The following is a 15,772-nucleotide window of genomic DNA, read 5'->3' as shown; positions in this document are numbered from 1 at the left end:
GGAAATGTAGTCCCGTAGCTGTTGCTGGCGGCGCCTGGACCGCGGCGCTCTTTCCGAGCATGACGGGAGATGTAGTTGAGGGGGGCCCCGGGAACGATTTGGGTGACGCCTTCTGGTCCGGGGGCGGGCGGTCATAGCGCTACTTGGCTGAAAGGAGGAGGAACTGGCAGCGGGGAGGAGGCTGTAGCAAGGCCTGAAAGGCTGCGTAACCAGGCAGGAGTAGGGGTTGGGGTTCGGGGTTGGGGGACAGCCAGGGATCGCGTCTGATATGCTGTTGGGGTCGTGACCGCCTAGGGGCCGAGGCAGGCACTGGTCAGACCCAGCCAGGGATCCTTGTCTTCGTCGAGCCTAATTTCCAGCAGCCGGGTAGGCCTCACCAGAGGCTCCTTTCCGTGAGGCCGCCCCCAATTCCTGCCCCTATTCTCTGCCTGGGAGATGGCTTCCCCGAGCCCCCCGCCGGAGTCAAAGGTAAGTAAGCACCCCTCGGGGATCCCGGTTGTCTCGCCACTACCCCAGCTAGGCCGCACCACTGCTTTCTCCCCGAGCCCCCCACCCACCTCCTAACCGCCTCTTTAGGGCCAGCGCCTTGCAAGGAACTCCCCACTAGTGCGCTGGGTTGCGGTTCGCGAACAGACTGCCCATTGGCCCCCCCCCCCTTTTTTTTTTTCTTTTTCTAGAGAGACTTGATAAATCGGCCAGAGAAAATAAATAATGCTCCAGACTAGCTCGCTCATTTGTGAGTTCTTCAGGTGAAGCACCATTTTTGACCTTCTCTTGTGTCTTCTGTTCCTGGCACAGTGCCTGGACCCCAAGGTACACGCCTAGAGAACCTCAAGGAATTGAATTGAATAGAGTCACAAGCCAGTGCAAATGGAAAATTGAAGTAGGCAGTGAGGTGAGGGAAGCTTGGAGAGGCCTTGGGGCAGTTTACTAAAATTAAACTGTTAGGGCATAATACATCAGAAAAGCCTTATCCATAGGTCCTTTCTAGTCTGAGATGTCTGTCAGTTACAGTTCGTTCCCAGAATTGGGCAATATATGAAACTTTCAGTTATCATGTTCCTCCTAGCCTATTTGGCCCCAATAAGTGATTGCCTCTGCCACTTTTAGTGGTAGAATTGTCCTTGAGACAACAGGAACTGACTACAGAAATCATACTATTTCAGGGGTTGCTGACATTTGAGGATGTGGCTGTGTTTTTTACCCAGGAGGAGTGGGATTATCTGGACCCAGCTCAGAGAAGCCTGTATAAAGATGTCATGATGGAGAATTATGGAAACCTGGTCTCACTGGGTAAGAATCTGCTGTTTCTCTAATTAAAATATCTAAGAAAGTAGAGAGAAATCAGACTAACAGAATATTTGGATGGAAACCAGTACCAAAACTGCTTAGTTCCAAAGTTCTGATTCAAACCTTTTAGCCATTAATTGTTTCCATACCTCTCATCCCTAGCTTCCTTGAAGTGACCAAACTGCAAGCCTTTCGGGCATCCTGTCTTCGTAATCTCATTCCCATATTGTTCTGTACTTTCCGTCCTGGCTTATCCTCCCACAGCTTTCCTCCCACCCCTTTTCACTCTGCCTTCTGGAGCCCCTGTTCGTCTTCACATAATGTTCCTTACCTCCTGGCCTTAACTGAAATCTGGCACTTTCCCAAGGACAACGTTTCTCTGGCAGTTTTTCAAGTGGGGGCCGCTTATTCTCCCACATCCGCCTCCTTCCCCATCCTTTGTCTCAGCGTTGGAAGGGGGAAGTTATTGTTCACTCAGCTTTTAAATGCTGTCCCCAAAGCATTAGTTTTCCACCTTCAAACAAAATCTCTCCTTCTTTGAGGTCTCAGCAGTCTTGCTTTTTCCACTCAATTCCTTTTCACTATCTGTCAACTTTTTGTTTGGTCCTTCACACATAACTTTGTCACATGTTTCATATCTATTTTAACTCATGCCATGGATGACCTAGTTAATACTTCAGCCTCAGTGGGTCTTACTTCAGGGACCCTGCTTTTCATTTTCACTCAGCACCTTACATCATTGATCATAGCAATTTTGTCATAACACGCAAATTGTAAATCCCAATACCCTATTCTCTGACCAGTTATTCAACAATGGAAGTTTATTAAACTAACTAGACAAGGGTAACCAAAACAGAGAGGCTTTCTCCCCTTATGGAGCATACTACCACTTCTCTTATCTTTACTACTCCTTTCCACCTAAACCCACTCATTATTAACGATGTTTCCTGTCCCTTGATGTCTCTATTTTTTCACCAAGGTGTCGATCCTCTCTGGGCTTGTCTCCCCATCTAATGACCAGCAAGCTCACCTGCCAGCCTGTCATTATTCTCTATCCATTCTGCAAACTTCAAATCCTGTGTTTGTTATAAAATGCACCTTTCCCTCTTTCCTACCCGAATTGCTAAACATAGCAGGAGAAATTCTCTAACCAAAAAGATTGATGTCCTGTATATAAGTATGGCCTTTTTCTTCTAGTCTCCACTGGGGTTTTTATGTCTTAGCAATATTTTTTGTCCTTGATATGCTCACTGCCCTGTTCTTTTTAGTGACTATTCCAAAAGCTTATCCATCATTCAGTAGTGAAGCTCACCTGTTTCTCAGAGAAAATAGGGGCCAATAAGCACGAACTCTCAACTTCTCTGCCTCTTATCTGCACACTTAAAGCTGCTCTCATCTTCTCACCTTTCCAGAAACTAATCAGTCATTCTTTTTTCCGTTATTGTTTCAGTCTCTATTTATTCTCCCTTATTCTGATGATTGGTATGTTCATAACTCTTCCAATAGGAGAAAAGACAGGAAAAAAGAAAAAATCCCTCCTATGAGCCAGACTCTCCCTCTTGCTGCTGCCTATAATTTACTGCTTGTTCTCTTCACAGTCAAGATTTTGTAAGAGTAGTTAATGTGTGTTCTGTACTTCTTTACCTCCCCTTGTGTCTGAGCCCCTTTGTGTTGCCTCTGATACTCCCTTTAAATTGTTTAACAGTGATCTGTAACAACATCATTGTCAAATGCAGTAGACCCTTTTGGGACCTTATTTTATTCGACCTCTCTATGAACATGTGAAAGTCTTTATTGTTTCCCTCTACTGGCTTGCATTCTCAGACTTCCCCTCAGTCTGTACTCTTTCCCTGGGGGACCTTACCTACACTCAGGTCATCAGCTACCACTCTGTGAAGATAAGTCCCAGGTTTTTTTTAGGACGTAGCCTCATTCTATTGCCCAGGCTGTAATGTAGTGGTGCGACCTCAGCTCACTGCAGCCTCCACCTCCTGGATTCAAGAGATTCTCCTGCCTCAGCCTCCTGAGTAGCTGAGATAAACAGGTGTGCACCACCACACCCAGCTAATTTTTGTATTTTTAGTAGAGAAGGGGTTTCACTGTGTTGGCCAGGCTGGTCTCGAGCTCCCGATCTCAGGTCTTTGGCCTCCCAAAGTGCTGGGATTATAGGCATGAGCCACTGTGCCTGGCCCAAATCTTTATTTCCACCTAAGAAAGGTAATGTGGAGCCTAACTGCCTAGGTTTAAATCCTGGTTCCACCACTTACTTAGCCTGGTGACTATAGTCTCTTTGCCTCAGTTTATTTTTTTATAAAATGGAAATAATAATAGCACCTACCTCATAGGGTTACTGTGAGCGTTAACTAAATTAATATATGTAAAACACTTAACACACTAACATGTAGTAAGAACAGTGTAAATGTTGACTTATATTGTTGTCATCGTCTTCTCTGTTGAGTTTCAAATTCCTAGTCATCTTTTGAAGACCACATGAGTAACTCAAACCTGGCAAGTTTCAATCCATTAAAATCAAGGGCCTTCTCTCCAGAGTTAAGCACTCCTTTCATTGTTTTACCTTGTATATACTCCTGCTATTGAGTTTATTATACTATACTACAATCATTCTATATGTGTTACTTTTCTAACCTCACTGATTACTGTGAGGATGGTAAATATACCTGTTTCATTTGATTTCTCCAGCACTTAACACAGAGCCAGGCCTATATTATATGCTTCTTAAATATTTGTATGACTAGGTACAGTTAATTTCAGACTTAGTATCTCTCAACTGGATTATTGCATTAACCCCTAAACTACCCCCTTGCCACTAGTCTCCTTTTTTAAAATATATTCTCTCTACTGCCACCAAAGTGATTTTGTATTAGTTAACTGTGTAAAACTTCTGATGGTTCCTGATAGCTTAAAGGATAAAAATCTTAATTTCTTATCATATAGGACCTTCCAAGTATAGCCTCTGCCTATCTTTCTTGCCTCACCTGTTTTTTCCTGCACACTACTTTAGTCTTCAGCCATATCAGCTGTTGATATGTGTGTGTGTGTGTGTGTGTGTGTGTGTTTTAATATGCCATGTTGTCTTTCAGTCACTGCCAGATTATCCATACATACGGTATTCTGGTTGATAGAACCAAATAAGTGCCCATATGTAAATACCATATGGACAAGGTGTGACAGTGTGCCCATAGATGATCTTGTACTTGTAGGCTGTCTTCTTTATTGCAGCTTAAATACAGCTTTCCGTCATTCATCATTTATCCTCCCACAGTCTTTTCATCGTGCTCAATAGACCCTATCTCCAGCCCCTTGGTGAGAGCTCCCTTGATAAGAGATCACTATTACTCTACTGTTGCAATGCTTCTACTTCATCTTAACTGCTTTTCATAATGCAACTCTCGTCTAGCTTTATAGTTTTGGCTTTTCATTCATACTTTTCTTGTTCAAGCTTATTAAAAAGAAAAAAAAACCTTCAATAGCTACATCAGTGATACGGTTGATAGCTTAATTTCTCAGATCTTTGACATCTTCAGTTTTAATGACTCTTTCCGCAATGACTTGCAGATTGCCACCTTCTTACTGTGTCTTCACATGGCAGAAGAGGGGGGAGAGAGAGAGAGCGCGCAAACATTCTGGTCTTTGTTCCTCTTTTTATAAGAACACTAATCCCATCATGGGGGCCCCACCATCATGAGCTCATCTAAATTTAATTACTTCCCAAAGGCCCCACCTCCAAATACCATCACATTGTAGATTAGGGGTTCACCATATGAATTTGGTGAGAACACAAACATTCAGTCTATAACACTGTCTTATCTCTTTTTTTCTCCTTGACAATTTAGTCTTTCCTCGTATGTTCACATACTTCTGTCCTTTTGGCTTCTGGTTTGATAGGTTACAGTTCTAGCTACCTTCAGAATAACTAGTGACTTCAGTTTCAATTCCAGGTTCTTTGGTGAAACCCACTTTGAGTCAACTATCTATGTAGAAAAATTGGCTATGAGCACAGGATGGGAAGATACTGCATAAGCATTACCAAGCCCAGATCTAATGGATAGTCATTTTAAGGCTGCTCTGTGTGGAGCCTTACACTTGTTTTCTTCACCTGCCTATCCTGTTGACCTATTTATTTTTATGCCAATGTCATTGTTTTATTTGCTTTAACAATATATTATATTTTATGTCTGGTAATATAAGTCATTCTTTAATAATCTTTTTCAGGATGTACTTCACTAGTCTGCCTTCTTCTAAACTTTAGAAGCATTGACTTTTTTATTGGTTCATAAATGATTTTTGATTGGAATGTGATTAGTTTCATAGATTGAAAGGAATTGAGATCCTTACAATATTGAATCTCTTTACCCATGTGGTTAACTCTGTTTAACTGTATCCTTTTGTCTTTCAGAAAAATTGTATGGAATATTTTTATGGCTCTTACACATTTCTTATGTTTATTCCTAGGTTTTATTTTTTTTGTTACTATTGTGAAGAGTTTATCATTTCTGTATAATATTTACTAACTTTTTTTGTATTAAGAACAAGCTTTTTAATCTTGTTATGATTATATTTTCATTTGCCTATTTCAGGAATTTTAGGTATACATTCATATCATCTTCAAGTAATGATAATTTTGTCTTACTCATTTGAATGAAATTGACAGAACAGTATCCACTAATCCAGCTAATATAACTGAACAAATATTCTGAAGAGACTGCCTTCTCACAAAGAATTTACAATCCAGTGGAAGAGACAAATAATAAACAGTTAAAAAAATGTAGTGTAATCATAGCAATAATAGAGTTATGGACGAGGGCTGGTAATAAAAAAATAGAACACCTAGATCTGTCTAGTGGACTTAGTAAAGGCTTTGTAGAGGAACTGTTGCTTTAAACTTAAAGATTGCTTTGAATCTTAAAGTGAAACCAAAAGTTTGCCAGGTAAACAGTGTTGAGGGACATTTAGTAAATGAGATATGTAAAGATAAGACATGAAAGAGTGTAACATAAACAATTTGCCTATATAAAGTATGATAAAGTAGGTAGGAACATGACTTAAGGCTCAGAGACTGTGTCATGAAGAGTTGTATCATAGCAAAGAGCTTGATTCAATCCTAACGGTGATGGGGAGCTGCTAAATCTACAGGTGATGACATGGTAGAATTCTGTTTTATAGAGATCTCTTCTCAAATCAGTAAGGCAGATATAATGTGTTGGTAATCTGAAGACTGGAGCCAAAGATTGTAAGGCAGCTACATGATTGTGAGGGTTAAAAGGTAAGTGCTAAAGATAAATCCAGGATTTGGATGATTGATTAACAATAAGAAGAAGGGAGAAATACAGGATGATTCCTGCTTTGAGACTGTAGGGTAATGGATGATGGTGCCTTTCAGGAGATAATTAAAGGTGGGAAAAGGCATTAGAGCAGATGATGATGACCATGTTAATTGTGAGCCCTTTGTGCGGCATTTAACTGGAGATGTCTGGAGGGTGTATATACAGAACAAGTAAGGATGTAAATGTGGGTAACAATAACAAAAATCAGTTGACAAAGGAAAAGAAATAAATGAGGGAAATTTATCAGAAAAAGCCAAAGAAGTAGGGAATGAAATAAAAGAATGTAATAGCGTAGAAACCAAAAACAGATAATGTCAAGAAATTGGGGTGATCAACAGTGTTAGGTGCTGCTGAATAACATAAGAACTGAAAAATGCCCGTTTTAGGCCGGGCATGGTGGCTCACTCCTGTAATCCGAGCACTTTGGGAAGCCGAGGTGGGTGCATCACCTGAGGTCAGAGTTCGAGACCAGCTTGGCCAACATGGTGAAACACCATCTCTACTAAAAATGCAAAAAAAATTAGCCAGACATTGTGGCAGGTGCCTGTAATCCCAGCTACTTAGGAGGCTGAGGCAGGAGAATCGCTTGAACCCGGAAGGTGGAGGTTGTAGTGAACCAAGATCGCTCCATTGCACTCCAGCCTGGGCAACAAGAGCAAAACTCTGTCAAAAAAAAAAAAAAAAATGCCCATTTTTTTAAAAAAAAAATTTGAGTCATTGGTAATCTAATGGGAAGTTTCTCTAGATACTGGAAACAGAAACCAGATTTTGCCATAGGTTGCAGAATAGGTTGAATAGGAAGAGGTTGGGCATGGAAAACATAAGAAATAGAAAACCTCAGTGTTAAGATTTTGTTTCAATGCTTGGCTTTCATAAAGAGAAGGATTTCAGGTTCAAGATAAAATTGGACGTATTTATGTAATGGTAGGAAAGTGTATATTGAAGAAAGAGGAAAGGCAGAGGATAATTAAGCAAATGCCCAGAGGTGAGTGGAATCGATAAGGGGTGGATGGATTAGCTTTACATAAGAATCAGATATATCTTTACGTACCATTGGCAGATAATTTTATAGGTAGAGGACAGAAAGTTTAGGGAGTTCTTTCATGTTTTTTCATTATGTGAAAGAAAATACAGCCCACCGAAAACAAATTTGAGAGGGGACACTATAAGTAGCCTTAGAAGAAATAAAATTTCTAGTAGTTTCTTAGAGGGATAGGAGAAGGTTATTTTAGAATAAAATAATGACTAGTTTGAAGTAAGCAAATGGAAAATTCAAAGATGACTCCACAAAAAAATTGAGAGAAAAGAGGATGTATGAAAAAGGAGCTTGTTTAGGGCCAAATATAAATTTGGTCATTATTGAATCTTCTGGTGGAATTATCTAATATCTATTCCAGCAAGAGATGGAAAATCAGGAAGATGTCAGAAGCAGGCCTAAATGTACTATATACCACTCTGTTATATGATAGACCACTGTGCTGTCTTTTCTTCAACACATCCAAGATTTTCATTTCTCAGATGTCATGCAGCCTCTCAGTTGGAACAAGATGGTGAACCTTGGGTCTTACATTGTTAGAGAGTTTAGAATCACTTGTACTTGCGGTATGATTTGTGGTTGGTGAAGTCATAAGCCACCACAGACTGCCCTTTTTGGTTGTTACTCCCACGAACTCTGACCATGTTTCTTAATACTTATTTTATTCTGCATCCCAATATCATAGACTCTCTGTCACCTAACCCTTTATTATTGTTTTTAAAAGCCATTTTGTCTCTTTATACAGGAACTGCTTTTTACTTAATATTTTCTTTATCATATTATTTTCTTTCCCCATTTTTTACTTAACATCCATTCCATTTGATTGGGGAGGTGGGGGGGGGGCTTCATGTCTTATCTCTGAATCCTGGCTGATTACAGTGTTTCTGGAGTGCTTTTGATGGGCAGTGAGTAAATGCTTGTTAATAAATGAATTATTGTTTCCCCTGGATCTTTGTATTTTATTCTTCTTAGCATCTTTTTTTATTTTTATTTTTATTTTTTTGAGATTAGGTCTCACTGTATTGCTTAGGCTGGTGTGCAGTGATGCAAACATGGCTTGCTGCAGCCTCAACCTGTTGGGCTTAAGTGATCAATCCTCTCACCTCAGCTACCTGAGTAGCTGGGACTACAGGTGTGTGCCACCATGCCTGGCTACTTTAAAAAAATTTTTTTCTTTTTTGGTAGAGATGAAGTCTCACTGTTGCCCAGGCTGGTCTCAAACTCCTGAGCTCAAGTGATCCTCCCACCTCACTCCCCCAAAATGCTAGGATTACAGGCATGAGCCACTATGCCTGGCCATTAGCATCTGGTCCTTTCTGTTAATTATTTGGTCTGATCATACTCCAATAATGTTTTTTCATCCTAAATTTTCCTGAACTTAGTGGGGATTTTTTTTCATCCTACCCTGTTTTCTTTGATAGACTGATTAATCCCACCTTGACTTGATTTGTTTCTTTCTTTGCCCATTTTACTTTGTTTCTCCTTGCTTCAAAGACCTTGATTGATCTTTGTATTTCCTGTTTATTATTCCAGATGTTTTGAACAGAGATAAGGATGAGGAGCCAACCGTAAAACAAGAAATTGAAGAAATTGAGGAAGAAGTGGAACCACAGGGTGTAATAGTTACAAGAATCAAAAGTGAAATTGACCAGGATCCTATGAGTAGAGAAACCTTTGAACTTGTTGGTAGGTTAGATAAACAAAGAGGAATCTTCTTATGGGAAATACCAAGGGAATCTTTGACCCCGGAACAGAGAATGTTCAGAGAAAACACTAACATTATCCGTAAAAGACCAAACTCAGAAGAGAAATGCCATAGATGTGAAGAATGTGGAAAGGGTTTTGTCCGCAAGGCCCATTTCATTCAACATCAAAGGGTCCATACTGGTGAGAAACCTTTTCAGTGCAATGAATGTGGGAAAAGTTTTAGCCGCAGTTCATTTGTTATTGAACATCAGAGAATTCACACTGGGGAAAGGCCCTATGAGTGTAATTACTGTGGAAAAACCTTTAGTGTGAGCTCAACCCTTATTAGACATCAGAGAATCCACACTGGAGAAAGACCCTATCAGTGTAATCAGTGTAAACAGAGCTTCAGCCAGAGAAGGAGCCTTGTTAAACATCAAAGGATTCATACAGGTGAGAAACCCCATAAATGTAGTGACTGTGGGAAAGCCTTCAGTTGGAAATCACACCTTATTGAGCATCAAAGAACTCACACTGGTGAGAAACCTTATCACTGCACCAAATGTAAGAAGAGCTTTAGTCGAAATTCATTGCTTGTTGAGCATCAAAGAATTCACACTGGGGAAAGACCCCACAAATGTGGTGAATGTGGGAAAGCCTTTCGATTAAGCACATACCTTATACAACACCAAAAAATTCACACTGGCGAGAAGCCTTTTCTTTGTATTGAGTGTGGAAAAAGTTTCAGTCGGAGCTCATTCCTTATTGAACATCAGAGGATCCATACTGGTGAAAGACCTTATCAATGCAAAGAGTGTGGGAAAAGTTTCAGTCAACTTTGCAACCTTACTCGTCATCAGAGAATTCACACAGGAGACAAGCCCCATAAATGTGAGGAATGTGGGAAAGCCTTTAGTAGAAGCTCAGGTCTTATTCAGCATCAGAGAATTCACACCAGGGAGAAGACTTATCCATACAATGAAACTAAGGAAAGTTTTGATCCAAATTGCAGTCTTGTTATACAGCAGGAAGTCTACCCTAAGGAGAAATCTTATAAATGTGATGAATGTGGGAAAACTTTTAGTGTTAGTGCTCATCTTGTACAACATCAAAGAATCCACACTGGTGAAAAGCCCTATCTATGTACTGTCTGTGGGAAAAGCTTCAGCCGGAGCTCATTTCTTATTGAACATCAGAGAATCCACACTGGTGAGAGACCCTATCTGTGCAGACAGTGTGGAAAAAGCTTTAGTCAACTTTGTAATCTTATTCGACATCAGGGTGTTCACACAGGTAATAAACCCCATAAATGTGATGAATGTGGAAAGGCCTTTAGCCGGAACTCGGGTCTTATTCAGCATCAGAGAATACACACAGGAGAGAAACCTTATAAGTGTGAGAAGTGTGACAAAAGTTTCAGTCAACAGCGCAGTCTTGTCAACCATCAGAAGATGCATGCAGAGGTGAAAACCCAAGAAACCCATGAATGTGATGCTTGTGGTGAAGCCTTTAATTGCCGCATTTCTCTTATTCAGCATCAGAAATTGCACACAGCATGGATGCAATAAATGTAGAGCGATACATAAGCTCAATTTGATTTGAGACTAGTTACCCAAGTGCAGTTTTAGTATGGCTCAACGTGGGTCAAATTTGGTGATAAAGCAAATTCTCCTTGGCCTCAGACAAATGGTTTCTAAAGATTCTGTGAATAGTGAACAACTGCCCATGAGCATCTGACTTCCCTTACTCTTTGTTTGATGATCATAAAGACTTAGTAATTTATCTAAGTATCTTTAATAAATCTTTCAGCAGAGAGATTAAATCTAGGTTCAGAGCATGGGTGCTCTGAGGGACAAAGTAGGATTGCTATAAGGGAGCTGGAGCAGCTGATATTGGAAAACTGAGAATAATGATTCAAAGAGTCTTCTGTCACCATCTCATATTGTGGTTCTTTCAGTTCCATGATATGTTTGGCTCTGCATGCCAAAGTCCAGTAATTAAGCACATATAACTTGTCAAGGAAACAAAGCCCAAATGTTTTTGAAATCAATATACAGTTTTTGTCCTTGTTTAAGTAAGCCAGATGTTTGGCATGTGAGTTAAAGGCAGTTCCAATGCCTGATGGTTCCCAGATCTATGAAATGAGTGGACCATTAACCTTACATGTAAAGATTATGTTAGTAATTAAGAAACCTAACAAAGGTGTTACCAAGGAACCTTTGGGAGTGCCTTTTTTGTTTCTCAAGATGGACCCAAAAAAGTGGAGGAAAATACTGTTCTTTTGTGCCCTCCTACCTGTGAAAGATATTTGTAGTCCTATGTGAATGAGCTTATTCCTCCACAACCAGGTGCATATAAAAGTGTACATATTTTGATTGCCAAGAATTGGAAATGAAAAGACCTGGAGTCTATGCTAGGAAGCTGAGATATTTTGGTATTGCATTGGTTTTTATGATAACTAGGTTTTGCATGCAATTAAAAATCCTTATTTCTTGTTCTAGGGCTTCCCTTAGTTAATGGTTATTATAAACCTATTACTTCATCTGTTTTAACCATTAAAACCTGTTTTGTTTTTTGCTTTGTGTAAGAGTTGTTACTTGAGTGTAAAACCAATTCTGTGAAAAGTATTACTGTATTTTTAAAATTAGAATCAAAGATAGGAAGGAAATTGCTCTCATTTGTTCTGTGTGTGACTAGTTAACCTTTTCTGGAGTAGCTCAATTAAGCCCAGGTTCTTTAGTTTCTGAGTATAGAATTCCAAATTACCAGAATTCTGCAATTCCAGCTTCCTAGTAGTTTGAGCAAATGACCCCTCCCTTTCTCCTGTATCTCAGTCATTCTAAAAATTACCTCCAGACTTTCATCTTCCTATCTCTTTATGTGTGTACCTGCATGTGAGTGTGGAGATTATGATACATGTATAGAAAGATAGATATCTTTGTGCACTCCCTTATTCAAATTAGGTACTCATAGTTACTATACAGCTGACATTTAAAAACAATTTGTAGTACAAGGAAAAGTACAAAAAACAACATACTGCACCTGACTCGTCCATAAAATTATCCTGCCCTGGATCTTCCCAATTGTACTTATTTTACACCAGTTCCCAGATCAGGATCTCAACTAATGAGGTTCTTAGACCTGTTCTCAGTATTTTAAAAATCTATCATGTATGTTTTCACTACATGTACACTGAAACACAATTCTTTGCTTTTTCTTGAAGTCACATCAGTTTCTTGTATGGTTATCTTCCATAGCAGAAGCACTGGCTGCTGTTGACCTCATAGTAGTTTGACCCATGTTTATATGAGGTATTCCTACATAATTTTTAATATCCTTGGACATGAATCTGGAATTTATGGAAATTTTGTAATTTTAAGATCCTTGGACAACTCAGAACTCCAGTAACAGTTAACAATTCTTGACTGCATGTACAAATCATTGCTTATAAAAAACATAGCCCCCTGAAAAATCATTTTTAAAAATTATACTTTAAGTTCTGGGATACATGTGCAGAACGTGCAGGTTTGTTACATAGGTATACATGTGCCATGGTGCCATTTTGCATGGTGCCATTGCAGAAATTTTCTTCCATTCTGTAGGTTGCCTGTTCACTCTGATGCTAGTTTCTTTTGCTGTGCAGAAGCTCTTTAGTTTCATTAAATCCCATTTGTCAATGTTGGCTTTTGTTGCAGTTGCTTTTGGTGTTTTAGTCATGAAGTCTTTGCCCATGCCTATGTTCTGAATAGTATTGCCTAAGTTTTCTTCTAGGGTTTTTATGGTTTTAGGTCTTACATTTAAATCTTTATTCCATCTTGAGCTAATATTTGTATAAGGTGTAAGGAAGGGGTCCAGTTTCCACTTTCTGCATATGGCTAGCTGGTTTTCCCAGGACCATTCATTAAATAGGGAATCCTTTACCCATTGCTTGTTTTTGTCAGGTTTGTCAAAGATGAGATGGTTGTAGATGTGTGGTGTTATTTCTGAGGCTTCTTCTATTCCATTGGTCTGTGTATCTGTTTTGGTACCAGTACCGTGCTGTTTTGGTTACTGTAGCCTTGTAGCATAGTTTGAAGTCAGGTAGTGTGATGCCTCCAGCTTTGTTCTTTTTACTTAGGATTGTCTTTGCTATGTGGGTTCTTTTTTGGTTCCATATGAAATTTAAAGTAGTTTTTTTCTGGTTCTGTAATAAAAGTCAATGGTAGCTTGATGGGAATAGCATTGAATTTATAAATTACTTTGGGCACTATGGCCATTTTTATATAAAAATTTATTTTTTAAAAAAAGCAATTAGGTGTCCATTTCTGTTTCCCAAGAAAATTATAAAAGGTATGCAGAGGGCTCTAGAGAGGGAAATGAAGTATCTAGAAGAGAAGGGAAGGAAAAAGTTAAATCAAGAGGAGGATGCTCAAGATGAGGCTAAAAGATGAGCACCAGGGAAGATGCATAGCATCTGAAGGCAGGGGAATTGTGAGATAACTGGTAGCTACAAATTGAACTCCTGATTTCTTGATGAATTGGGAATATGAGAGGAGGTAAGGCTGCCCTTCCATAAGGGCAGATCAAGAGTTGTCATGCCAGGGAGACTATTCTGCCTAAAATTCTGTGGTGCTATTTTGTATTTAAGTATGCTGTGTATGTTAAAAGGGCACATATTTGAAGTGTTCAGCTCTTAGTTTTCACTACTAACCACCTATTTAACCAGCACCCAGCTTAAGAATAACATTACTAGTACTACAAATACTTCCCTTGTGCAACTTTGCAAATATTAAACCCCAAATCCTGTGTTCCATTTTAAGTCGAGACAACCTGTAAGTGAATGGGAGGGAAAGATTTGGCACCAGATTTTTTGTTTGTTTTTGTTTTTTGTTTGTTTTTTAAATCGTCACCTGGTTCTCATTAAGTGTGCAAGGACCATGGTTCTTGACCTTCCTTAGATTTGTGGATCTTAATTCTCAGAAAATTGCATTTGCAAAATATTGTGCCAGGACCTTGTTTCTGTGTAAAAACCTCAAGAGGTCTTTAAAGTAGTACAGTTAAGAGATTATGGTGCTTCAACTAAGGCAGTGGGAATGTGAGAAAGAGATGGATTTTAGAAATATTTATAAACAGAGTGAAATTTTGTTGCTAATTGGAGGAGAAAACTAAGGAAGAGTAAAGATTCAAAGTCACTTTGGGTGGTGTTCTTATTCAGTGAGACAGGACAAAAAAGTGTACCTTGTATGGAATGAGGAGATCACTAATATTTTGAATGTCTGTTTGTCTGTGAGATAGTAAAGATGTCCAGAGGCAATTGCGGATATGGATATGGTGCTCAGGAAAAAGAACTGGGCTAGAAATGGATTTAGGAATTCACCAGTGTTTCGATATGAATGGATTAAGCTTTAAGGAAAGAATGCAGCAAGAAAAGAAGTCCAGAGATGGAATCCTAGGGCCTACCTGTTTAGTGGGTAGGCAAGGTGCAAAGGAAACAGGAACAACCAGAAGTATGGGAAACCCAACATGTAATGATAACTTCTGTCGGAAAGTGATCCAGAAGCGTGCTGCAGAGAGACTGAGGAAGGGTTGAAGAGTGTCTTTTGGATTTGATAGTTAGTCATTAATGGGTTTCTGTAAGAACAGATTCTGGAGTTACGAAGAGCCAGTTTTCAGGGGGCTAAATAGTGTCTGGAGAGTAGATCATCAGCTCCCAAATACGGTCAATTCTTGACAAAAATTATTCTACATTCAAGTGGTAAAAATAATAATATAATATAATTGTTAAAAAAAAGATAAATTGATTATTAGAGACCTTTGTTCTGAAAGTATGCTCTTTTCTAAAAAAAACTAAGTCCTTTTTTGAAATAATAGTGATTTGGGAGGATAGTCTGTTACATTTATGTCTTTACTTAAAATAAATGGCAATCCTTTATTGGTTATTCTTTTTACTTGCTTAATTTTACTATTCTATAAAGTTAGAGAATAAAAATAGATTACTCATCTGTGACTATAAAGAGGGCTGTAGATGAAGATTTAAAAAAATTGAGTAGATAGCCAGTTGAGGGAGAGGAGTGTTTTATGACCCCAGGTGGGTAGTAGGGGTGGGTTGATTGGTTTGTTTGAATGTAAGGCCATCTATAACTATAATGCACAAACAAAAGAGAGACATTTGCTTTACTGCACAAGTGGGACAAGATCAGTTAACTTGTATTTTAAAAATTTAAGAATACCTGCGAGGTGTTATGTCAGTTTGATAGTTGCATCAAGCAGCCCTTTATCATCAAGGAGACTTGAAGACTTGAGGAATGCATAGTAAGCTACATGTGTTACATAAGACGGGGAAAAAAATCACCCAACTTTCCAAAACACTGAGTTTTGATTGTGTGATTTCATTCACACAAATAAAACATGGTGTGTGCGTCTTTCCCGTGTTGTT

General features: G+C 39.1%; 1 protein-coding gene across 8 annotated transcripts; it reads left to right on the top strand.

The window, feature by feature from the left end:
• The first annotated feature begins 132 nt into the window (after nucleotides 1-132).
• ZNF189 (zinc finger protein 189) lies at nucleotides 133-11,939 on the top strand. 8 transcript variants are annotated; one of them, XM_025360681.1, is made up of 4 exons: nucleotides 133-468; nucleotides 1,209-1,293; nucleotides 8,702-8,803; nucleotides 9,205-11,939. In XM_025360681.1, exon 4 carries the CDS (start codon nucleotides 9,330-9,332, stop codon nucleotides 10,923-10,925), a length of 1,596 nt encoding a protein of 531 aa, XP_025216466.1. In that variant the 5' UTR covers nucleotides 133-468; nucleotides 1,209-1,293; nucleotides 8,702-8,803; nucleotides 9,205-9,329; the 3' UTR covers nucleotides 10,926-11,939. The 8 variants fall into 8 exon arrangements, with proteins under 8 accessions (XP_025216466.1, XP_025216469.1, XP_025216464.1 ...); XM_025360684.1 differs by having other exon boundaries at nucleotides 8,683-8,803; XM_025360679.1 differs by lacking the exon at nucleotides 8,702-8,803 and adding an exon at nucleotides 678-813.
• The last annotated feature ends 3,833 nt before the right edge of the window (nucleotides 11,940-15,772 follow it).

This window comes from Theropithecus gelada, chromosome 15 (assembly GCF_003255815.1).
Source record: "Theropithecus gelada isolate Dixy chromosome 15, Tgel_1.0, whole genome shotgun sequence".
Classification (NCBI taxonomy): domain Eukaryota; kingdom Metazoa; phylum Chordata; class Mammalia; order Primates; family Cercopithecidae; genus Theropithecus; species Theropithecus gelada.
Note: the sequence above shows the minus strand (reverse complement) of the source record. Positions and strands in the feature narration are given on the sequence as shown.